Genomic DNA, 26,362 nt, shown 5'->3' with positions numbered 1-26,362 from the left:
TTACACAGCTGGGCAGACTGATGTCGATCTGAATTCATGACCACCAACCTCCTCCACTAGACCCTCAGCCCTGCCTAGCTAGTTTCCATTCTAGTTTCTAGTTTCCATTCTTTGTAATGACCATTTCATACTTTCTCTACCTTCCTCAAATATCTGATGCCCATCTCCAGCTTCCACAACCCCACTGTCAGTAGACAAGTCACTCTTCATAAAGAAAACTGGAAATTTAGTCACCTTCAAGGCACCAAGTCCCCAACTTACCTACCCCTGCTCCTGCCTGCTTCTGTTCCCATCCCTTCTATTACAACAAAAGATGGTTCCATCAATGGCTTCACACACTGCACCAAAGGCCTTCAACCTAGGGCTTGCATTCCCACGGGGACATGAAGACTTTCTAAAAGGTAGGTGGACACAGACAGTTTTAGGGAATCAGTTTCCAGAGCTTCCTCCTTCATATGTTTCCTCTCTTTATATTGATCAGCCTAAGAAGGAGCCTTAGGTCAGTCAGTTCTTCTCTATCTCCACTTTCCCAGTTAACCCCCTCCTTCCTTTTGAATCCTACTCTGGCAATTTGCTCTGCAGTATAAAAAACAAAAGGACACCTTGAGAATGCTCTGCTTGAGGAAGTCCTTGAGTGAGCAAAGCCTAGATAGTTTCTATGAGAAGTTTCACAGGGGGCAACCCAGTAGCTCAGTTCTGTGCCTTCTCCATTTAATTTGAATTGTCTGAATTGAAAAATGTAATTAAAAAACAAAGCAAAAAATTTTAATAAAAAATTTTAAAATCAGACGTTTTATAATAGAAAGTCAATTTGATTTGGCTGATGAGTTTGACACAAAGGACTGGCTTTGCACATAGGATATTTGGTGGACATTTTCCAAAAATGGAGTCATTTAAATCTGAAGCTTCATGGTTTGAACAGAAGTATATTTAAAGTACATATACCACTTCCTCTTCTAGCCAAGATGGAGTAGCAGGACCAGATTTACCCTCCTTCCTGAAACAATAACCAAATGGGGCGGGGGGGGGGGGGGAGAACACTTTTCATGACACTGTATATCCAACAACAAAGGTCAGTGATCCCTAATGGACAAGAAACAAATGAAGTGGGCCCTATAATTGCCCGGCTTACTGCTTAAGAGAGCAGGATACACTGCAGAGAGGGAGACCCCAGGCAGGGCCATGCAGACTTCCGGAGATGAGGAGACAGCTCAGGGTTTGGGGCAACCAAAACAGCTAGAGTGCTCAGGACAGAATAGTGAATAGAAGAAAGGTACAAAGAGAGAGAATTCTGGAGATCTGCAAAGGGCCCCCCTGAGTATTCCACAGAGCATTGATCATATAAATGTGAGGAAACTACTTGAGACCAAGGAAAGAACCACCCAAAATGATTAGAAGGAACAGTAGCCACTAGTTACACAGGGCTGGAACATTGCCTATTCCCATTAGCCAGACTGGGAAACCTCATAATTTATGCAGCATTGGTTAGAATTTGCAAAAAGTTCTTGGCTCAGTAGTGGGGACTCCCTAGTTTAAACACTGATTTTTCCCACCTAATAAATATTAAAAGCAAGACTTGAAGGGATCAAACTGTTTCTAAGTAATGTAACTGCATCCCAGAACAAACCTTCAGAATAGTTACAGGAATACAAAAATCACCAGCACCCAAAAACATAAAATTCACAATGTCTGGGGCCTAATAAAAAATTACCAGTCATGCAAAGAAGCAGAAAAATATAACCCATAGTAAGGAGGAAAATCAATTGACACCAACCCAGAACTGAGACTTATATGAGAATTATTTGACAAAGCCAACAAAACAGTTATTGTAACTGTATCCCATATATTCACATAGCTAAGTAGAAACTTGGAAGGTATTTTTTAAAATAGTCAAGTTGAACTTGTAGAGATGAAAACTAAAATGTCCAAGATGAAAAAAAAATCACTGGATGGAATTAAAAATACTTTAGACACTGCAGAAAGTGATTAGTGAACTTGAAGACATAGCAATAGAAATTATCCAAAATGAAATACCAAAAGAAAAAAGTTTTAGAAATGAATAAAGGTCATACATAATATATAACAGGTAGAAAGCATATGTCCTTTACAAATATTTAAAATTATGAAAACATTTAGGCATCAACTAAAAATAGGTAATAGGGTACATTGTTTTTTGTTTTATTGTCTTGTGGGGGTATGTGAACAAAAGAATTTGAAGATGCTGCTCTAGATCCCACCTTTCTTCCCTCTTTCTCTGTGACTTTGCTCCTTGCTCATCTCTCCCCTCGAAAGCATCCTTTTCTTCCTCTCAGCTGGCTCATTCCCAACAGCACATGTAGCAACTAGTATCTGCACCTTCAAGACGAGCCCCCCAATCCACCTCGTTACTGCTCACCTGTTCCTCCATTCACAAACCAAGTCTGTACCTGCCATCTCTGCTTCTCTCTCTCATGTACTCTTCAACCTGCTCCAACATGACTTCCACTCACACTTCACCAGAATTTCTCATCCTATACTCTTCAATAACTTATTTGTTGCTAAATTAAATGGATCCTTTTTATTTTTCATCTCGCTTACCCTTTAAGTTTTTTTCAATAGTTTACCACTCCCTCCTTCACTCCTTCAGCAGTTTATCACTTCTTCCTTCTTAGCTTCTAGGATACCACCCTTTTTTTTTGTTTCCTTCTCACCTTTCTGGCCCATCTTTATTGTGTTTCTTGGCTGGCACCTTCTTATTGCAACTTCTAAATGCTGCTGTCCCTGTCCTTGGCCCTAAGGCTCTCTGTACACTTCTTCCCTTGGTGATCTTATCCAATATCATGGGTTTAATTGCATCCCTAGACCCATAACTCCCAAAAGTATATCTCCAACCTAGACTCTCCTCTGGGCTCAAAGCCTACATTTCCAATTGCCTACCTGACAGTTTAAACACTTGAACGTCTCAGAGGCATTTCAAGTTTACCATGTTCAAAATTAAATGCTCGGTCTCCCCCAACACAAAATAGTGACTCTGTCCACCTAGTTATTCAAGCCAGGGAATCATCCTGAAGATTCCCCCTCCCTTATCCTCCACTCCCTGCCCACTGCCAATCTGGCACTGAGTTCTGCGAGTCAGTCGCTTCATTTCCATGAATACCACCACCACCATGGCCAAGCCACCGTTCCTCTCACTTGATTACAGTAGCCTCCCCGGTGCCTTCCTAGTTCCACTCTTGCCCCCTTCGATCCATTCTCTGGAGTACCCAGAATGAGCTTTTTAAAATATAACTTGAAGAATACTCTCCTGCTCTAATACTTCAATAACTTCCCATTACTCTTAAGATAAAATCTGCCCGGCCAGGCGTGGCTCAGCCGCTGAGCATGGACCTAGGATCCAGGAGATCGTGGTTCGATTCCTGGTCAGGGCACATGCCCGGGTTGGTGCCTGTGGTATTTCAGCCCACGGGCCGTCTTCAAACCTCATCTGCCACTCTCGACCCTGTAACGTGTAGTTTTATGCCCATTGAACCCTTTGCAGCCTGGCAATCAAGCATCATGCAATGTCCCTGACCATCACAGACCAAACAAAGAGGATTGTGACATGGACTCTAAACTTGACTGCGTTTGCGTCCCAAGCGGAATGTGACGCCGGTGGCTCACAGCTCCGTTCAGGTCCGCAAAGTGCACCACTCCCCTCCCCCGCCCAGACCCAGGGACTCCACCATCACCGAGTGAAGGGAAACTCAGGCTCGCGCCTCCGCTCAAACTTTCCGTACAGCATGGCAGCCTCCGAAGGCGCCGCCCAGTGCACGGCCGACCGTACAACGTGGCCGCCTACTGGGCTCGCGCCGCAGCCTCGCCCACCCGGCGACCGGAAGTTTCCATTTGAAACCCAGGCGGCAGAGCCGGCTGACGGTGCGGCAGTTGCAGCGGAGCACCTTCTGAATCCGAGCAACGAGGACTGCGGGCAGGAACCACAGGCACCTGGGTTCGGTCTACCGGGGAATGGGATTGGGCTGATGAGGGCGGGCGGGTTGGGGTGGATATGGAGGAGTTTCTCCTTACTCCTCCCCGGAGCCGGGACGGGCTAGGTCGCGCTCTCCCCGGGCCCTCCACTTCCTGGGGGTGGGGGGCGACACCCTGGACCACCGGGTAACGTTCACCTTCCACCTTCCAGGGCCCAGCCTTGCCACCTCGCTACGATGGCCGGCGTGGTTAAGACAGTGTGCACACTGCAGCCCCCCTCGGTGCTGAGCGGCGGCCCGCCCGCAGGTGGGTGTCCACCCCCCCGGGAAAGATGGAGGAGGATCGAATCGTTGGCCGCTGTGGGAGGCGCAGGCAGGGGTGGGGGAGGGCATCCCCTCGGCGCTGACGACCTGCGGACTCCGGTAGAGCCGTCGGGTCTGGCTTTAATGTGGGAGTTAGGGGAAGAGAGGCGTGCGGTAGGGTTTTAGACCTGCCCTGCACCCCTTGCTTCCCCAAACCTGACCGGGCTGCATTACCAATTAGATTTAAGTTGCTGATTGCCCTACAATATTGCTCCCATTAAGCTGGGAAGCCCTTTGTTAACAATTACGGGTTTTATTTCCATACTTGCGCTGTCTGGAGGGACCGAGTTTGTTGTCTGGGAGGACGGAGGAGAGTTCATTTGGGAAGCAAGATACATAGGGGGTGGCTTTAGGGTTCCCCAGCTTGTCTGGTTTACATTTGTATCTGCCTGGTGTGTCTCATGTAGTTCATTCTCAATAAACATGTGTTGAGTGAAGTGAGAGAGGGGGCTCAGGCCAACGTAAAGCATTCGAGAAACTTGGGAGAAGAGACCTGATTAAAACTTGTTTATTGCTTTGCCATCTTGCTTTACGTTACTTGGCCTGTGGTTGAAAGTCATTGTACAGGGTCTGCAGGTGTTCAGCTGCCTAATCTAGAGATTGTAGCACAAAATAAGCTTCAGTCATCAGAACCTGTTGTGGGACAGGTAGACTGTCCGGTTAGGTTAAGAAGAGTGAATCGATAGCTTGTATTTGTTTTTAAAATTAAATTAATCCTGGATTTTAAAAAAAAAAGAAAAGAACTTGTTGTGGGAGATTTTGAAGCAGCTGTTTTAAGATCCCTTCTCAGTTACTCCATGGAGCTGGTTTAAAGGGTTGTCCTGCTTATATTACCTCAGAACACCTGACTGGTAATCCTGCCATTAGCAGGATCTAGGAGTGACCCGGGAACAAGTGCCACGTTTGTTTACCCTGCTTTTCCCTTAGAGTGCAGTGCCTGTCAGTGGGGAGTGACTGGCTCTCCCCAGCCAAGTTTTCATCTTTTTGCTTTCTGCCCCTGTCCCAGCTTTGTGATCTTATGTAGCCTCAATAATTTAACATTTTTAGGCCTTCTTCCAGGTTTTTTGTTTTTGTGTTGGGCATGGGTTGGTTGTTCTTAAGTTTTAGTTTTTTTATTTGTTTTTATTACATTTAGTGGGGTAACATTGGTTAATAACATTATATAAATTTCAGGTGTACAACTTTATAATACAGCATCTGTATACCTGTTAGCTCAGCACCCGACGTCGTTTTTTTTAAAAAAATAAATATTTTTTATTGATTGATTTTTATTTTATTTTTTTAGTATTCCGTTGCATATATGTACCACATCTTGTTTTTCCAGTCATCAGTCAAAGGACACATAGGTTGTTTCCATGTCTTGACAATATTGTGAATAGTGCTGCAGTGAACACAGTGGTACACATATCTTTACAAATAAGTGGTTTCATATTTTTAAGGTAGATACCCGGAAGAGGTATTGCTGGCTCATATGTTAGCTCTATTACTTTTTGAGGAGCCTCCTTACTGTTTCTCATAGTGGCTGCACCAATTTACATTCCCAGCAGCAGTATACCAGGGTTCCCTTTTCCAGAGCTTCTCCAGGATTCTGACAGGTGTAAGGTGGTAGCTCATTGTGGTTTTGATTTGCATTTCCCTTATAACTAGTGATGTTGAGCATCTTTTCATATTTCTGTTGATCATATGTGACTTCCTTGTAAAAGTGTTTATTCAGGTCTTCTGCCCATTTTTTAAATAGAATTGTTGTTGTTGAGTTGTATGAGTTCTTTATATATTTCAGATATTAATTCCTTACCAGAGGTATCATTTGCAAATATCTTCACCCATTCCATTGGTTGCCTTTTTGTTTTGTTGATGGTTTCTTTTGCTGTGCAGAAGCTTTTTAGTTTGATGTAGTCCCATTGATTTATTTTTCCTTTTACTTCCCTTGCCTTTGGGGTCAAGTTCACAAAAACCCCTGTAAGACCAAGATCCATAAGTTTAGTGCCTATGTTTCTTTCTATGTATTTTATTGTTTCAGGTCTTATATTCAAGTCTTTACTCCATTTTAAATTAGTTTTTGTGTATGGTGTCAAATAAGCAGCCTAGTTTCATTCTTTTGTGTGTGGCTTTCCAGTTTTCCCAACATCACTTATTGAAGAGACTTTCCTTTCTCTATTGTATGTCTTTGGCTCCTTTGTCAAAAATTTGTTGTCCATGTGCGGGTTTATTTCTCAGCTCTCAGTTCTGTTCCATTGGTCTGTGTTTCTGTTTTTCTGCCAATACCATGTTGTTTTAATTATTGTAGCTTTATAGTATAGTTTGAAGTCAGGGAGTGTGATGCCTCTAGCTTTGTCCTTTTTCCTCAGGATTGCTTTGGTTACTTGGGACCTTTTGTGATTCCATACAAATTTGAGGAATGTTTTGTTCTATTTCCTTGAAAAAAGGCCATTGGGACTTTGATAGGGGTTGTATTAAATCTTTCAACAAGTGTCTTGTAGTTTTCAGTATACATATCTTTCAGCTCCTTTGTTAACTTTATTCCTAGGTATTTTATTCTTTTTGTTGTGATCGCAAATAGGATTGTTTTCTTTATTTCTCTTTCTGATATTTTATTGTTAGTATATAGGAATGCAACAGGCTTTTATATATTGATTTTGTATCCTGCAACTTTATTTGTTGTTTCTAATAGTTTTTTGGTGGCATCTTTAGGGTTTTCTATATAGAGAGTCATCTCATCTGAAAACAGTTTTACTTCTTCATTTCTACTGGATGCCTTTTTTTTTTTTCTTTTTGTCTGATTGTTCTGGCTGGGACTTCCAGTACTATTGAATAGGCAGTGATGAGAGTGGGCGTCCATGTCTTTTTCTTAGAGGAAGTTTCAGTTTCTCACCGCTGAGTGTGATGTTACCTGAGGGTTTGTCATATATGGCCTTTATAATGTTGAGGTACTTTCCTTCTATACCCATTTTTATTGAGTGTCTAACTATAAGTGGATGTTACAGCTTATCAAATGCTTTTTCTGCATCTATTGTTATAATCACATTGATTGATTTGTGGATGTTGAACCCTTGCATCCCTGGAATAAACCCCACTTGATCATGATCTATGATTCTTTTAATATATTGCTGTATTCAATTTGCTAGTATTTTTTTTAGGATTTTGCATCTATGTTTATAAGATATATTGGCCTGTAATTTTTGTGTGTATGTGTTATCCTTGCCTGGTTTTGGTGTGAGGGTAATGTTGGCCTCATAAAACGTTAGGAAGTATTGTGTCTTCTCCAATTATTTTGGAAAAAAATCACAAGGATTGGTATTAAATCTTCTTTGAATATTTGGTGGAATTCACCAGTGAAGTCATCTGGTCCTGGACTTTTGTTTTTTAAGAGGTTTTTGATTACTGTTCCAATTTCCTTACTAGTGACCCATCTATATAGGTTTTCTACTTTTAAAAAAAATCCTCATCTGAGTATATTTTTATCATTGCTTTTCAGAGAGAATGGAAGGGAGCCGGGGGGAGGGGGGTGCGGGGGGAGAGAGAGAGAGACATTGATGTGAAAGAGACACATCTTTTGGTTGCCTCCTACATGTGCCCTGACCAGGGCTGGGGATCAAGCCTGTAACTGAATTACGTGCCCTTGGCTGGAATCGAACCCAAGACCCTTCAGTCCACAGGCCGACGCTCTAACCACTGAGCAAAACTGGCTAGGGCGGTTTTCTGCTTCTTCATGATTCACTCTAGAAGTTGTATACTTGTAAGAATTTGTACATTTCTTTTAGGTTATTGAGTTTGATGGTGTACAGTATATCCTTTCATAGTATTCTAGTATAATCCTTTGTATTTCTGCAGTGTCCATTGTAACTTCCTCTTTTGTTTCTGATTTTGTTTGACTCTTTTCTCCTCTAGCCAGAGATTTGTCAGTTTTATTTCTTTTCAAAGACCCAGTTCTTTGTTTATTAATTTTTTTCTATTGTCTTTTCTCTATTTCATTTATTGCTCTGCTTTTTATTATTTCCTTCCTTCTACTAACTTTGGGCTTCATTTGTTCTTTTTCTAGTTCTTTAAGGTGTAATGTTAGATTATTTACTTGGGATTTTTCTTGTTTCTTAAGGTAGGCTTATAATGCTATAAACACCCCTCTTAGTGCCGCTTTTGCTGCACCCCTAAAATTTTGTTATGTCATATCTTCATTTTCATTCATCTCTATGTATCTTTTGGTTTCTTATTTCTAATTTAACCCAGTAGTTGTTCAGTATCATGCTGTTTAATCTCCACATATTTGTGATTTTTTCCAGCTTTCTTCTTGTAATTAACTTCCAGTTTTATACCACTCTGGTCAGAAAATATGCTTGGGCCCAGCCGGCGTGGCTCAGTGGTTGAGCATCCGCCTAGGATCCAGGAGATCACAGTTCGATTCCTGGTCGGGGCACATGCCCAGATTGTGGCTTGATCCCTAGTCGGGGGCGTGCAGGAGGCAGCCAATCAATGACTCTTTCATCATTGATGTTTCTGTCCTTCTCACCCTCTCCCTTCTTCTCTCTGAAATCAATAAAGATATATTTATATATATATATATATATATATATATATATATATATATATATGCGCACTTGGTATGATTTCAGTCTTAAATTTATTGAGACTGGTTTTGTGTCCTGACATATAGTCTATCCTTGATTGTTCAGTGTGCACTTGAGAATGTATCCTGGTGTTTGGAGATGGAAAGTTCTGTAAATATCAATTAAGTCCATTTGGTCTAATGTGTCATTTAAGGCCAATATATCCTTACTGACTTTCTGACTGGATGATCTGTCCATTGCTGTAAGTGGGGTGTTCAGGCCCTCTACTGTAATTGTAGTTTTGTTAATTTCTGCCTTTAGGTCTGTTAGTGATTGCTTTATGTGTCTTGGTGTTCCCAGGTTTCATACATATGTATTGGTAAGTATTATGTCTTCTGGATGAATTATCCCCTTTATCATTATAAAATGTCCGTCTTTGTTTCTTTTTACCTTTTTTATCTTGAAATCTATTTTGTCTGATATAAGTACTGCTACATCCACTTTTTTCTCTGATACCACTTGCTTGGAGTATCATCTTCCACCCCTTCACTTTATTTTTCTTTTATTTATTTTTTTAAAATACATCTTTATTGATTTCAGAGAGAAGAAGGGAGAGGGAGAGAGAGAGATAGAAACATCAATGATGAGAGAGTCATTGATTGCCTGCCTCGTGCATGCCCCATATTGGGGATCGAGCCCACAACCCGAGCATGTGCCCTGACCGGGAATCGAACCATGACCTCCTGGTTCATGGGTCGAAGCTCAACCGCTGGGCCACACCGGCCTGGCGCACCCCTTCACTTTAAAGCCTATGATTATCTTTGGAGCTGAGTCTCCTGCAGACAACATATAGTTTGGTCTTGTTTTTTAATCTATCTTGCTACTGTGTGCCTTTTGATTGGTAATTAGTAATTTACATTTAGGGTGATTATAACATATGAGGCTCTAACCACAGCCATTTTATCTTTTGTCTTCTGGTCACTCTGTCTCCATTGTTTCTTTTCCCTTGTTCTGTCTGCTATTTTAATTTGGTGGTTTTCTATGATTTTTTCCCCTTCGTTTCCTCTTTTTTTATGTTTTGTGTCTCAGCTCTGGGTTTTTGTTTTGTAGGTGCATTAGGTTTATGTAAAATGTCTCACACATGCAATAGTCCTGCTTTTGATATTCTCATATCTTCATTCACCTGTACGTATTCAGTACTTTTTCTCTTCCCTTTTGTGATTTTGTTGTCACAAATTACCCCTTTTTATGCTGTGCATTCATTACCAAGTTGCAGTAGCTATAGTAATTTTTTAATGCCTCTTTTTCTCCTTAACCTTTGTTATAATTAAGTGTTTACTCTCCTACTCTGAAGCAGAGTTGTAGGCTTCTGCTTCTGTATGTTAGTCATCTTGCTCAAAGTTTTGTATACTTTTCTCGGTTTTCCAGTAGAAGAGCTCCTTTCAACATTTCTTGTTAATGCAGGTACTGTAGTAAATTCTCTCAGCTTTTTCTTTTTTTGTCTGGGAAAGCTTTTATTTCTTCATAGCTAAAGGATAACTTTGCTGGATATATTATCCTTGCCTGATGGTTCCTGTCTTTCAATATTTTGAATATTTCTTTCTACTCTTTCCTGGTTTGCAGTATTTCTACTGAAAAATCTGATGGTAATCTAATGGAGTTCCCATTGTAGGTTACAGTCTTCTTTTCCCTGGTTGCCTTGAGAATTCTTTCTTTGTCATTAATTTATGACAGTTTGAATAAAATCATCTTGGAGAAGATCTTTTGCATTGATAAAATTAGGTGTCCTGTTAGCTTCCCTTATTCTAAAGTCCATTTGTTCCCATAGGTTTGGGAGTTCTCATCAATTATTTCTCTCCCGAGGCTCTGTTTCCTTCTCCCTCTTCTCTAGCATTCCCATTATCCTTATGTTGCTCTTTCTAGTGGAGTCAGATAGTTCTCATAGACAGAGTTCTTTCTTTTTTTTCTTTTTTTACTCTTAGTTCTCTCTGTACTTCCTCCTGGGTCATTTCTAGGTTTCTATTTTGAGCTTGCTAAATCTCCCTTCATCTTGTCTGCTCTATTTCCAGTGCTCTCTGGTGCACTCCTCATCTCATTTATTGAGCTCCAGAATTTGTTTGGTTCCTTTTTATAGTTTAAATCTCTTTGGTAAAGTACTCCTTTGAATTAATTTTATTCTTGAACTCATTTTACTACCTTTCTGAGTCCTCTTGTATCTTGTTGAACTTTTTCATAACTGCAATCTTAAATTCTCTGCTTTTTGTGTGTTTTTTAAAAAAAAAAATTTTTTTTAACATGTCTTTACTGATTTCAGAGGGAGGGAGAGAGAGAGAAACATTAGTGATGAGAGAGTCATTGATCGGCTGCCTCCTGCACGTATGCCACTGGGGGGTCGAGCCTACAACCTGGGCATGTGCCCTGATTGGGAATTGAACAGTAATCTCCTGGATCATAGGTTGATGCTCAACTGCTGAGCCACACTGGCTGGGCTTAACTTCTCTGTTTTTTAAGTCACAGCCTTCCACGACTTTGATTTCTGGAGACTTTTCATTTTCTTTCTGTTCTCCTATGTTATCTTGGTTGTTCCTGGTATTTAATGAATTGTTTCTCCACCTGAACATTTGAGGTACTGCGCTCTTTTCTTGTTTAGGTACTATTTTGCTCTCAATAATTCAGGAGTTTGCTAGGTAGGGTACTTTACTTTGATGGTATTATAGTGTTAAGTTTTTGTTTTCTCTTACCTGTGATATTGGCACCTCTGGGTTCATGGTGGAGCGATGTCACCTGAGTTAAGAAAAATGTTGCATACCCACAGGGGTGGTTGGTGTCCCCTCTGGGATTGGGTGGCCTCAGTTACAGGGCACTGTCACTGTGGTGGGGGATGTGGTGGATGGTAGAGTACTGGTTTTGTGCATTATCTCCTTTTCCTAATGGTCGTTGGCCCTGCTGTCTTTTTGGAGGCATCTTCACTGCCTCCTCCTGGCTCTGTTGGGATGGGTGGGGCAGGGGAGACAAGTTTGTGATCTTATGACTCTGCCCCCCTCCTTGTCAGCACTGCTGTACTATTTAAGGTTTCCCAGCCACCTCTATTGGGGTCTGCCACAATGGGGAGGGGAGAAGGGAGATGCCTTTCCCCAGAGGAACACTGCTGCTGCCCCTCTTGCAGCCCTTGTGTGAGGGCTGCAGCCTGACTTCACTGCTAACTTGTTCACTGGAGCCATGGGGGGCCCCATTCCTCTATTTCCCCCATCCTGCCTTCCCTACTTGTTCTAGTACACCCACCTTCAGGTGTCCTAGTGGATGGATTTTTAGGCATGTCTGTGTGTTGAGCAGAGGATCCTTTGTTGAGTTATAGTTGCCGAACTTGTAAACTTAAGGGGAGAAACAAAGGGGTTTTCTCACTCTGCCATGATGCTTACATCACTCCAGGTTTTACATAACTCCGAGTTTTAGGTTTTTAAATGGGTAACATATACACATAAAAAAAATCCAAAGTTAGAAAATGATATGCCATGAAAAACAAGTCCTCTTTCCTCCTTTGAGCACCAGCCATTCAGTTTCCCTCCTAGCAGCTCTCATTTTAAGAAGTGTTAATTTTGATCAATTTACTGTTAACACCTTGTTATCATCTATAACTTACGACTACTTGAGAGAGGAGAAGGTAAATATGTTCCCCCAATGTTGCCTTTTACTTCAGACAGAGACCTCAAAAAGAACCCTTTTAATCTTTGTTTTGTGGATAAGAGTATGGAAAATTGGGTGTAAGTCCTCAGTGAGTATACCTATAAATAAAATAATTTGTTAACCTGAGAAATCATATTTATTCCACAATAATCATATTATTGTGAAGTTAGAGTCATCAAAATCTTTTTCAAACATAAATACAAAATTTCCTAATCCCTGTGATCTAGTGCTTTGTACCTCATTTCTTCAACTTGATTTCATTGTTATGGCTCTTTCTTTATTTAGGTTAAGCTTAAAGGAGCCATTTTACAATGAAGAAAGTAAAAGTGTAAACTAGAAAAGTGTGTGTGTGTGTGTGTGTGTGTGTGTGTGTGTGTGTCTGTCTGTCTGTCTGTCTGTCTGTCTGTCTGTCTGTTGGGGAGAGGAGGGAGGGTACTTAACCCCAGAACAAGTTACTACTTGAATTTGGTATGGAATATAAATGGTAGAAAGGCAGCGTGTGGTGAAGGGTAGTGTGAGGGTCAGGGAATCCCGCCCTCTGGGCAGGGCCGTTTCTCGGTTACCTGGCCATAGCCTAGCAAGAGGATCAGAACAGAATGCTAGATGGTAACCTCTGAACTTAGTGATGGGTAAACATATTAAAAGGGCCGGCGGTAAAGGTAATCAGCATGGAAGAGGGAAAGGAGACTAGAGGAGATTCTTTACAGATGGTCTGTGAAATAACCCACGAAACTTTGAAGGGTACTGTTTACTCAACAGCAGGTATTGAACCTCTGTTCGTATGCCAGATGCTCTCCTAAGCACTGGGACACAAAGACGCATTTTGGAGTAGTTAAGGAGACAGTCTGGTCAAAACAGCTAAAGCGATGAAAAGAGAAACTCGAAGCAGCTTGAGTGTGGCCTCGGGAGAGCGTGCCAAGTGCCTAGGAGCTCAACAGGATGGCCCGAGTCCTCGGCTCTCTGATGAAGGATTCAGCGTGTTTTGCCCTGCTCACCGCCACACTGCCTCGCATTCAGCTCTTGGCTTGTGTCAGCCTCCACTTTGACCCTCTGGCCATTCCGTTTGCTTTGTCATCCAGCTTTTCGCTACCCTGAAACACACTGCACTGTCACATTTAAAGAATTTTGGTTTCTATCCCCAAGGAGTCTAGAATTCTTATCCTTCTGAATTAATTTTCACAAATTGAGATAGGCCAAAATGAAGTACATTTCTGGCAACTTAGAATGGAGCTCCGTTTGTTATAGAGGTTTTACCCTCCTGTTTTCCTTTGCAGACTCACAAACTCGAGCCACTTCTAAGAGCTTATTACCTGTTAAGTCTAAAGAAGTCGATGTTTCCAGAATTCTTCATCCAGGAGTTTCAGAAAATGATGTTATGAAAATCATCAAACCAAGGCGAGAGACTGGGTGGGTCAGGTCATTGGTATCCAGTTAGAACACCTTGCTAAAAATATCTCAGTACCAAGAATTAGAAAAGAGGGTTTTTGAGAGCACAAGGCACCTGAACAAGTGGCCGGGAGTCGGTGACCCAGAGCAGTGCAGTATTGCTGAGTGGTTTTCAGGAGCCTCTATGTTGGTCAGTTCTGAAGAGGCACAGCAAGGGTCATGATAAGAGGCATTGTTTCCTTTCTCACCACTGCTCTCAGTGTACAGATGGCACCACTGTGGTCATACACCAGCCCTAAATAGTAGTCATGGCGGGTGGGGCTAGTTGTTAGCCTCTGTAGCTGGTCTGAGCATAGTCCAGCGCAGTGTGCATTAGTGTCCCTCCACCCAGTGCTCAGTCCCCATGTAAGTGAGGTTGACGTGAGATAGTCACTCCGTGTTGAGCAAGAGGGGATTTCATTCTCTGTTAATAAGCCTTTTTCAATAATCTGGGCTGAGACAACATGCATGTTTCAGAGCTAAGTCTTGTGCTGTTTGCATTGTATAAAATCTCTGGTTCTGTCCTCAAAAAACCAGCCTCTTTCTTCTGCTTTGTTCACAACACGTAACAATATATTACAATTCTCTGATCGATTCCTTTGTTGTTTTGTAATTAAGGTATTATTGACCACATTATAGTTTCAAGTGTACAACATAACAATTTGATATGTGTAGATACTGCAAAATGTTCACCACAGTAAGTCAAGTGAACATCCTGATTTCTGTGTCTTTGCATCTCTAGGCAGGTGAAAGCTGCAGATACTGCCATCAAGAGGAATGTCAAAAAGAGGTGAGCATCAGGGTAAATGAAGGTTAGGTACCATTTTAGTAGATCTCAGTCCTAGTTATATAGGATTTGTTAGGACTTGTTTAATGTGTTACAGTCTAGGTGCCACCCCCAGAAATCTGAATGGAATTTTCAGGGGTGAGGCAAAGCCATATTTGAGAAACACTCTTGGGGCAAGATCAGTGAAGAAGCTACCATCTTGAGTGCCACTCAAGAGCTTTTTGGGCTCTATGCCAGGACCACTGCTGTCTGGAAATAAAACCCAGCTATGATCTATGACCTATCACAGGATAGTAGGGGCTGCGTGTAGTTAGTGATTTCAAGATGGCATTTCTCATAGTGCTCCTGCTGCTGATGCTGGTGAAGGCGAAACCCAGGAGAAGGGTCCATGTTTCTGTCTTTGGGGCCAGCTGGGACATTTTGCAGTCCTGAGACAGAAATAATGTAAGCTGAAAAGTCTGTAGAAATAGGTTCTAATTCCAAATCTGGGCATGTCTTAAAAGTTCTGAAAACAAAATACTGTCCAAGAAGAACTCTAAGTTACTAAGTGTCAGTAGCTAGCTAAAAATGGTACATGTATTCTCTTATCCTTCACAATAATAATGTTCGGAGATGTAGATATTATCCTCATTCTAGAAATGAGGAAACAGAACCTCAGAGAGGTTCTGCAACTCACTGAAGGTCATACAGCACTGTGATGAAGCCAGGATTTGGACAGCCATTTGTGAGGCTCCCTAGTCCATACTCTCAGCCCCTCCACCACCTCCTTAAGCACTGTTATCATTACAGCTATAGACCACTGAGTAAGCAGAAATCGGGGGAAGAGCTCAAGGATAAGAACCAGATCTTAGAGGCTGTCAACAAGCAGTTGCACCAGAAGTTGACTGAAACTCAGGTAAGAGACCCGCCAGCCCTCTGCCATCAGCTGCACTGGGTGATGCATGTGGGACCCTGAGGGACAGCCCCTCAGGTGGGAGCAAGCTTGTAATGCCCAGCTACCCATGGGCAGAGAGTTAAGACGCCAGGCTTGTGCTGTGGCTGTCTTGAGAGCAAGGGCAGCAAAGACCACCCCTGAGGAGTGGAACAGGCCTGATCTGTCTGCATGGCACCCCAATAGGAAAAACTGAAGGACCTGACCGAAAAGGTGGAACTGCTGCAGAAGTTTCAGGACAACAGTTTGGCAATTTTGGAGAGCAAGGGCCTCAACCCAGGTAAGAAACAGCACACAGTGGCCTTCAAAGGAATCAGTGCACTTGCCCTCTCCTGGGATGATTCTGGACTGTGTGTTAAGAGTCCAGCATGGCAGCAGCTGGCCTAGTCCGTGCAGGAGCTCAGAGCTCTTCATTCGCTGACGATGTTGACTATGCCTGACCAACAAAATTTCAGGTGGTTGTGGAGAGAGAGAGGATTGTCGCTTTCTTATCTGAACACTTTATGCCATTCATTTGGTGCCCAAAGGTATGACCTTGCAAATTAGACCAGAAATACTTTATTTCTTTCAAGAAAGAGAGTATACAGTTAACTTTCCCAGGTGGGAAGAGAGAGAGATGATGCTGTTTCTAGTACCATCTGGCTAATCAGAATCACCGTGGTTAAAATGTGATTCCTGTTCTGACCCCGTCCCTAGAGAGCAGAGTGTAGAGCAAAGAGGAGAGCACAAGAAGGGCTTTCCCAGAGACTGGAAGGGGCCTTAGACGGAGCTGGGGAGCCTGAGGGTGCCCAGGGAAGGGCCCCAGTCTTCTTTGAATTAAGGAATGATGACATTGAATGCTACTGGTTAACTGTGCAATTTAGGATATATTCTTTATGTACATTTTTACATTATTTTAATTTACTATGTGTATGCACTACTTTTACCAAAAATAAAAATATTTAAAGCCTGAAAAGCTTTAAAAAATAGTTCCGTGTTTTGTAAACAAAAAATCCAACCTAACATTGCCTTTGGAAAAATTTTCTGAAGAGAAAGGAGGAGGAATTCTTGGCCATATCCAAACTTAGAAAGGAAGGAGATAAAATATATCTCAAGGCAGATGTGGGCAACACTGCCAAGGTAAAAATTCAGGGGAGTCGGAGCAGCTGCCTAGAGGGGTTTTTTTGTTTGTTTGTTTGTTTAAGGTACAGTTCCCTAAGCGAGGCTAACTTTGTTGTCTCCATTATGTTTAGATGCTGAAACCCTGGAAACAGAGCAAGAATCCAACCCGGATCATGTGGACTCTATGGTGAGGGCATGGGTGTGAGTGGGCGAGGGCTGAGTGGCCATGGGGCTCTGCAGCTCTAAGATCTCTGCCATATGCTCAGTAAACCCCGAGGATCAGCCTTTGGTATCCAGGGTAGTGGAAGAGGAGAGGGGTGGGTATGTACTCAAAATAGCATATTTTACTTGGCAGGTGACTTTGTGCTTACAAATATGAGTGAATTTGAGTTGAAAATGTACTATTTCAAAACACACAATAGGAGAGACCTGGTTTCTCTGTCCTACACTATAACAAATTTCTCTTATTACTTCGCTAAAAACCATAATGCAAAGGTTCAACATGAATTAAATTTGGCTTCTTTTTGGTTCCTTCTCTGAAGTGTGGGATTTAAGTCTTTTGAGCCTCTATAATCAGGAGATCAGTTGTCATCTTAGAGTCATAGAACACTAGATATGGAACCATCCTCAGCTTTCCCAGGACATTAGTCACCCCTTCAGTGGCTCTGTTTGCTCATATTGCTTGTGTAGCAGGGCTCATGGAAGTGGGGTATTCTGTAGTCCCTCCTGAGGACTGAGTTCCTCCTGGGTGCCCAGTAGGGAGCCCGATGCATGTGGACCCTCAGCAAACGACTGAATGATCATCTAATTCAACTCTCCTTTGATACAAAGAGCTTAGTTTATATGAAGAAAGTGTTCACATATCAATAAAGATTCATTACTACATTGTACTTTCCTCTTAGTTGCTGTTAGAAACTTTGCAAGATGAACTGAAGCTTTTTAATGAAACAGCCAAAAAGCAGATGGAAGAGTTACAGGTAAGAGGCAGGCATCACTCTGAAGCAACATTACCATTTCCTACGACAGTAGGTGGATCTATGGAGGGCTTTTGCTTATTTATGTATTTATTTTTAATAAACTTTTGTGATAATTTTAGATTTACAGAAAATTTGCAAAGAAAAACAGAATTCAATTCCCCTACAAATACAGATAATTCTTCCTCAATGGAATAGAAGCATAATGTTTCAAAGTTTTGGTTTTTTCTTTTTGAATATCTTTCCATGCAGGCATTAAAAGTAAAGTTGAAGATGAAAGAAGAAGAGAGGGCCCGGTTCCTAGAACAGCAGATCTTATGTAACAGCCAAGTAAATGATTTTACAACAGCCCTTGAGGAAATGGAGCAGCTATTAGAAATGTGATAAAAAGCAAGTGGCCAGATGGCTCTCTTGGGAATTAACTTGAAGAGAAAGCCACTAAGGATATTTGCTTCTTGGCCGTAATCTTACCATCCCTAGAATGAAAACAGTTTTGGCAGTAGGATTAAGGACAGTTTATGCTGGAATGGCGGTTCCTCCTTTAAGCAAGTGTTCCCAACCTTCACATTGGTCAGAAGTCTACAAGAAAGGGGTCTGGAAACTTGGATCAGCTCCTAGGCAACAGTGCGACATGCCGTTAGAATCAGGAGACTAAACCAGCCACTGCCAGAGGACCCAAAATGTCACACTCAGATGTGTGGGAAGAAACCCTTAATTGTACATTGGAGCTTAGGTGCTCCACAGGGAACATCACTGAGGAGCCACACAGCCCTCTTCTGATTTGGAACACATTCTTTCCCATCCTGGTTGGGCTCTGTACCTCATAAATTTGTGAACTTAAGTTACTTGAAATGGCTTACTAAATGGGGTGAAGGTATAGATAGCAGTAACACCTACCTGAAACAATACAACTTGGAGCTTTTAATCTAAATTACTTCTGTGTTTTTTATATGTATATATATATATATATAAAGTGTTAATTTTAAAATAAATATTTCTGTAACTGTTTGGATTGCAACATTGAAAAGTGAAAATAGCCTTCTAACCTAAGTATGTTCACTGACTACTATTTAACTAATGTAGGTAACAAGTTCACAACTCCAATTTAACCCAGAATATCTTTCTTCCACTCACTAAGTGCTCCATGCCTACGCCGCCCTGTCCTCCAGGAACGTTAGCTAGTCTTCTGGGGGCATTCCCTGCTTGTAGCAGCAGGTGCCAGGCTCCAGTCACAGGTTTGTGTCACGAGTTGCCTGTGTTCTCCCTGTATTCCTAAGCGTGGTTGTGTGCCTGCTATTGGCTTTGTATGGCCAATCCGGGACCTGGCTTCATGGATCCTTAATCACCTGAAGTCCATAGCAGGCTGCCTCACCCTGGTTTACCAAAGGCACAGCATTACTGAAGCTTCCCAGAGCCACCCAATCAAGCGATGAATGCCCCCACCCTAACTTATAGAGCTAAAAGTCTTTGCCTTCGCCACAAACATTTGTGCAGTTGGTTACGCCCCACATGTTTTGAGGGGGCAACCCAGTTAAATCTCATCAATGAGAAGGACTGAACATTTTCTAACCATTTTCAGGATGTTAATAGTTTAAAAAGTTGTTTACACCAAATGAATTTATAATTGCTATTTCAGGCCCCCCAAAAGTTTACTTCCTTCTTGGAAGGAGAGGGTGGGAAACTTCGTGTGGGATCCTCACCGCCTTGTCATGCCTCCCTAGTTAACTCCTGGGAACATACTGATTTCAATGTCTATCATTACTCACCTTCCCAGCAGAGACCCTGCTCTCTGATGGCCTGGTCTCACCAAGGTTCTGCTCTGCACCACCAGCCAGCATTTGTGCACTCTTGACTCATTCCCTCTGACCTGTGCTGCTCCATCTGCCTTTTGTACATGTAATATTCTGGGTGCTTATTCTGATCTGGAGCCTGAACAAATTCATACACAAACTCAACAAATAGTGATCTCCACTCTCCACTTTGCTAGATGCTATAGGAATCTTTAATGTAGTGTGACATTCTTAACCTCAGACTCTTACAGTATTTGGTGAAACAAAAAGTGTGCAGGTCATATACAAGTTAAATAACAAAAGGTGATTCTTCATTAACAATGGGTTGTGTGATACAATTGTGTTCTATAGTAGTTGACTATGGGCTAGTCTTTGAAAAAGGTAGACTGGGAATTGAAGGAAAAGTAACATTTGGAGAGGCTAGCTAAAAAGTTGAGGGCCCTCCAGGTTGGTGAACACGTGGAGAATTGGGGAGAGTGGCAGTATCATTGGGAAACTCCAGAGAGAAAATAAAATCATGGAAGACTGGGAAAAAAGGGCAGAGGAATATCCAGATGAGTCTTGGGAAACTTAGTAAGAACACTGGGCTTGTTCAGAGGGTTCAAAATGAGAAGGGATTATGTCTGATGCTTAACTGAACACTTGTAATGTGCCAAATGTGTTCATGTTCCTCATGTACATTCTCATGTAATCATTACAATCAGAAGGTAAGCACTGTTACTCCATTTTACAGCTGGGGAAATAGCTCAGAGTAGTTAAATTGATTCACCCAGGGTCAAACTACAAGCCAAGTATTCAAGAAAAAAATTGAGCCAGGGAATAATGGGAGTGAAGATACATGGTGTTGCCAGAAGTTTTGAAGAACCTTAAATGCCAGGCTAAGAAGTGTGGGTTTTTATCATTTAGGCCAGAGGTTTCCAAACTTTCTCAGTTCATGATGCCCCTATTGTCTCAGTAATAATTTTTTTTAATTAAAGAAATTTTATTATCAACTGTCTCTGCAGTTTGCTTGCTCTTACTAGCTGATAAAATTCCAGAGCAGAGCGATTCACCAGCACTAACGGATTTAACAGTCATTAAGTTGCAAATCTATCCTTTGGCACAGCGCAAGAATACAGATCAGCTCCAGAAAGTAACTTCATAGGAAAGTGTTCACAGAAGAAGTACCCATATCCATTTATCATGCATTCCAGGGCCTCATGGTCCCCTTGCAGTTGCCTAACTCCTAACCCAGTTTCTTTGTATAGTCTGAAAACAATCGCTCAAGTGAGATATCCCTCCAGAGCATTGTTGAAAATACATGGTGTCCCCAAAGACTACTGTATACACTAACAGCTGAAAGCTCAATTGATGTTTCTTTTCAGATTTAACTCATTGGAATTAATAATTATTAAAGTGTGTAGACATTTTTGGGGACAACCTGTATATTAAATGTAGAGATATCCCAGGTCCCTGTTCTAAATGTTAAAAATATATTAAATGAGCACATAGAGAAAATATCCATAGGTACAGTCTATGTTCTAATGAGTTTTTGTTTCCCCCTTTTAATAATGTCCATAATTTCTTCCGAACCCTTCCTTTGTAGGCATTCGGTTCTATCAACATTTAACTTCTTTCGATGCTCCAGTGGCAAACCATTCTTTTTTGCACCCATGCAAACAACGTTTTTATACTAAGGTGAAGGGGGAGCATTTAATTTTTTATCTGATAACTTCAACAGGTTATTTTTTTTTCGTTCTTGAATGTAAACACTTCTACTGGAGCATATGTTCCACTATGAACCCCTTCTTGCTTTCCAGAGAACCTAAATTGCTTTTGTTCATTTTCTATACTACTCCCATACTTCATCGCCAGGACTTTGAAAACTGGTAGCTATACATCCACTCCAAGTTTCACTTGTTTTGCCTTGGGAATTGCCAAAATCAAGCTTAAAATCCTATAACTGAATAAACATTTGGGGAATTCCCTACCATATGCGTCTAGAGGGTAGAGAGTGCCAGAGCCCGAGTCCTGATTTTGAAGCTCTGAACAGCAGAAACTGGTTATCCCAGCTTTGCTTGCAGTCAGGGCACGGGCACATGGCTAAGACTTAGCCAATCTGGACACCCTCTGGGGCTTTGAATTGTGCCCAAGAACAGCAGAAACTTCACCCTGGTGGTGGCAGCCACATCTGGGTTTTGGGAACTGCAGGGGTGTAGTGACAGCAGCAGGCAGGGTGGTGCCGGTGATGCATGAGGCAGTGTCCACGTTCGCCAAGCTCAGCAGGGGTGCAGTGGCCTGCGGGGCTGTTTCCGTCTGTGACACTGGCTGTATTACAAATGCCTCACCTCCCTTATGCCTGCCTGTTAAGTCAGCTTTATGGTCCTAAATTCCTTGTCATTCTGTAAGCTTTAAAACAGCCTTTCAACACGTTCCTTTGTCTGCTGAAATCGGCCACTTTCTGTTGCAACTAAGAACCCTACAGGCGGTCCACGAGGCGTTCAGAGGTGCACCCCCTGGGTTCAGCAGGTTCCTGCCATGGGCAAAGTACGGAAGCTCTCCTCCTGGCCCTGCGCATCTTTGCGGCTGGGGTTGACAGGACCTCCCGCAGCCGCCTGCAGCCCCCCCCATCTGCAGCAGGGGCACGAATGAGGAGGGGACAGCAAGCACAGCACAGTGCCACTGTCTCCAGAGTTACGGGAAAGGTGGGAAGTGTGGGCCCTATTGTCTCAGTAATATTTTTTGACACCAAAAGAAATACCTAGCTACTTCAAGTAATTACATCCAAATAAGTACTTATGGCCTAACAATAGCTATTTGAAAAAATAATACAAAGATCTAGAGAAAAGAATTTTCATTTCACTGCTCAGTAACTACAATTATTTACTAATGGGATGTTGGACACTGCTTAATTTCTCAAACCTTGGAATCAAATTGGACACTACTGCCTTCATTCCCTGTTTGACGTTGAAAGGAATGTAATAGGGAAAGGGGCATCTGTAATTCTTTCAACGATAAAGATAAATTTTAAAAAAGAGGAAAGGAATGTAGTGTGATCTAATTTTGAAATTGACCTACTTCAAGCTAGTAGTTCACATGTTTAGTATCACTGAGATTCCCCCAAAAGTTTAAAATATTACATGACATCCCTGTGAGTTTGCAGCCCAGTCATCATAATGAATGTTTTAGAAAACTGAATCTGGCATTGGTGTTAAAGATGGATGGCAGTGTTAAAATAAAACAAATGGATAACAGCCTTGACAATTCCAAGGAGACAAAACTAGTTCAGTCATACAAACAAAGCTTAATTTAGCTTATTTTGCAACACGAACTTGCCCTGGTTCATTTCTTGCTTTTGCTTCAAGAAATCATAAGCAAAACTTGACCCCTTTCTTGAGGTTGACATAGGTAACCACTGAAAATTCTAATATAACCAATTGCTGTGAAGAATTAATAGTCACTGTGTTTGTAACTTTAGAATCAGCTCAAAACGGTCCTACCCTGTTTCTAACAAGTTACTCAGTTGTCTTTCAGAGTCAACAGACCAAAACTGCAACTCATGAAGCCAAAGCATGTGCAGAGGAGAGAATTTTGGCCTCCAGCTACATACACACAGGACCAAAGAACTGGGACGTGACCAGAATTTGAACACCAAAACCCTTTCAGAAGCAAAGGGTCCCTTGTGCAGGAAGATCAATGCTGAAGCCCCTTACCATATTTTACCATAAATGGCCAAGTTCCAAAGCTCTCCAATCAACACCTGTACTGCCAAGTGCTTCTGCATACCAGCCTGTTCCCCCTAACCCCTCACCTTCAATCTTTGCCTTTAAAAACCCTTGATTAAAAGCCATCAGGGCACGGCCGGGCGTGGCTCAGCGGTTGAGCGTCGACCTAGGATCCGGGCGATCAGGGTTCGATTCCCCGTCAGGGCACATGCCCGGGTTGCGGGCTCCATCAGCGACTCTCTCATCATTGATGTTTCTGTCTCTCTCTCTCCCTCTCCCTTCCTCTCTCTGAAATCAATAAAGATATATTAAAAAAAAAAAAAAAAATCAACCAATGAATATATAAGTGGGTGAAACAACAAATTGATGTCTCTCTCAAAAATGAATAAATAATTTTTAAAAAAAAGAAAAAAGAAAAGCCATCGGGAGTTTGGATTTTTAAGCAATAGCTTCCTGTTCTCCTTGCTTGACTCCCTGCAAATAAAACAGCTTTAATTTCTCCTTGCCGACCTTGATGTTCAGTGTTTGGCTTTGCTACACATAGGGCAGGCAGACCCTTGATTGGTATGGTTTGGTAACATTTTCTCACTATATAAGCTGCTTTATAACAATATACCCCTGAGCCTCACCCCATGTTTTGGTGTGAGTGCTCCTGGTTTACACAATAAACTTTTACTAATGACTACTTCAGTGATTCACTGGTTTTACTTTGGCTATTTCTGAACTTTTAAGAGGATTAAGATGATAAGAGTCCAGGACATCAGGACTGCAGAGGACTCAGATGTGTTAGGACCATGACAGCAAAGGTATAAAGAAAGATTTGAAACACAAGAAAACTACAGAAATTAATTGATGGCATAGGGTGTGGGGGAAGGAATCTACATACATAGAGGTTTTGAGCAATGACAGAAAAAGAATTAGTTATTAAATTAGGATGTTGAAACTTCAGCTTGCAGCTCATTCCCAGCCAGACAAATCTGGGTTGGAATCCCAGCCTACACACTGTCCATCAGACTCAAAAAGAGCCTGGAGGCTTTGGCTAGAAATACATGATAAAGATTTATTCTAGGGTTTTAGGGTTTGCAACCCGGAGATACAAGTAGGCAGTACCCAGAGTACAAAAGAAAGAAAAGCTAAGGGTTCTCATAGTAGAAAGTAATTTCTTGGAAAGGACGAGTTTTGCATTCTTAGCCTCTGAATGGGTCCAAGATGGTAATCCTCTAGATGACCTGAGGTCTAGAACATGAGTGTCAGGTAGTCTGGATATGCAAGCCTTCTTTCCTTAGTCTTTCAAGGGGAAATCAGAGGGTTATCTGAGGCTTGATGAATATCCATCATTGATATCAGACTGGAAAATTCAAAAAGTAAGTTCCCAGGCTAGTTAAAACCAAAACAGAGTCATTCCCTCATACCTCAGTCTACTTTATTTCAATAATTTAGCAGCTTGGCTATAGTGATTCCATTTTATTTCTCAATCTATTTCTCACCACTAAAAACTGGTCTTTGGCAAGTTACTTCCCTCAGTCTAATTTCTTACCAGTAAAGTAGAGATATCTGTCTTGCTGGGTTGTTGTAAGAGAGAATTGTTTCCAGCACCTGGCAAAGGTACTCAAATCCTGATGGTAATATTAAAATTCAATTTTTATCTTGGCAAATGATTTCTTTTATAACCTTGCCCTTAACTTCCACTACCATGCTGGCACTCTCTCTTGCTCTCTTCTGCCTCTGTCTCTTCAGTGCCTTAATTTTACTATGACTTCCCAAACCTCAGATATTCAACTTCCCTGTCACAGGGATCTCTCAACTTCTACTCTTAGGCTCAAATACAACCATCTTGAAACACAAGTACAAAAAAGAACCTTTCTCTCCCCTCCAGCTACCATCTATCTTCTATTCACAGTCAAATTTCTCAAGAAGGCCTGGCCGGTGTGGCTCAGTTGGTTGAGCATTGCCCCATGCACCAAGAGGTCACCTGTTCAAGTCCCGGTCAGTTCCCAGTCGGGGCACATGCAGGGCTTGGGTTTTAGTCTCGATCCCCAGTAGGCAACCAATCAATGTTTCTCTCTCATCAATGTTTCTATCTCTCCCTCTCCCTTACTCTCTCTCTCCCTTACTCTCTCAAATATGTTAAAAAACGTGTTTTTTTTTTTTAATTTCTTAAGAAGCGTTTTCACTCCTTTTCCCCTTCCAGTCTGATTATGAGGTACCCAGTAGGCAAATTAATAGAGACAGAAAGGAGAATAGAGGTTGCCAGGGGCTGGGTGGGGGAGGAAACAGGAAGTTTAACATGTACAGTTTCTGTTTGGGAAGATGAAAAGTTCTGGAAATGGATAGCGGTGATAGATGTACAACACTGTGAATGTATTTAATGTCACTGGTGCACACTAAAGTATAGTTAAAATGGCAAATTTTGTTATGCATATTTTACTACAATTTTTAATAAAATGTATTGAGGCTTACCAAAATATACTAACTTTACGTGTACAGGTTAATAAATTACTGCTTCCCTCTGTGGTAGGCAGGCAGACGCGAGCAGAGCAAGGATGAAGGGCCAGGTACAGAAGGTCGGCCTGGGTGGGAAAACCTGGTGCCTCGCAACGGGCAAAACTGGGAAAACAAGGACCTCAGCCCCGGGTAACCTTTCCTCCCCAACCGTGTTGCTGGTCATTCCGTTTGACCCCCTGACCTTTCATAACACCAGCCATGCCGTTTAGATCCTCTCCGGACCTTTCCTCCCCTGGCAGTGGGTAGTCGGGCGGGTTAGACGCCCTTAGAGGAACAAACAAGAGGCCAGCGGATCGCCCTTAAGCATTAAGCTCCAGGACAAAAGGTTCTGACCTGCATCAAATACAGCTGGGCCTCAGTTGTGTTTTAGCTCCAGGCCCTGAAAAGCAGCAAAACCTCAGAACCAGGTGCACTGAATAATGACCCCCTGCCCTGGAGCCCATCAGTCAGTGGAAAACAGGACCCTGAAAGGCCACACCTGGAAAGCTGATGAATATTCTGTTGAGATCCTCCCCTGGGACCTCCCCTAAAATCCTAAAATCTCCACCCTTAAGAGCCCCTGGACTGAAGGACAGAGGGGCTCAGGCTCTCCCTGACCCCCCCCCCCACTATG

The 26,362-nt window shown here is 42.1% G+C and overlaps 1 protein-coding gene across 2 annotated transcripts; it reads left to right on the top strand.

Moving 5' to 3' along the window:
* Positions 1-3,758: 3,758 nt before the first annotated feature.
* Positions 3,759-20,041, top strand: KNSTRN (kinetochore localized astrin (SPAG5) binding protein). Of its 2 annotated transcripts, none has more exons than XM_087822309.1 (9): positions 3,759-3,967; positions 4,157-4,251; positions 13,807-13,927; positions 14,700-14,747; positions 15,534-15,639; positions 15,862-15,955; positions 16,908-16,963; positions 17,679-17,753; positions 18,003-20,041. In XM_087822309.1, the coding sequence occupies exons 1-9, from the start codon at positions 3,759-3,761 to the stop codon at positions 18,132-18,134; spliced, it is 936 nt and encodes a 311-aa protein (XP_087678435.1). In that variant the 3' UTR covers positions 18,135-20,041. The 2 variants fall into 2 exon arrangements, with proteins under 2 accessions (XP_087678435.1, XP_016075927.2); XM_016220441.2 differs by having other exon boundaries at positions 13,807-13,939.
* Positions 20,042-26,362: the final 6,321 nt, after the last annotated feature.

The sequence above is a fragment of the Miniopterus natalensis genome, chromosome 1 (genome assembly GCF_054644295.1).
Source record: "Miniopterus natalensis isolate mMinNat1 chromosome 1, mMinNat1.hap1, whole genome shotgun sequence".
In the NCBI taxonomy this organism is placed as follows: domain Eukaryota; kingdom Metazoa; phylum Chordata; class Mammalia; order Chiroptera; family Miniopteridae; genus Miniopterus; species Miniopterus natalensis.
The sequence above is the reverse complement of the archived record's forward strand: the minus strand, read 5'-3'. Positions and strand labels throughout refer to the sequence as shown.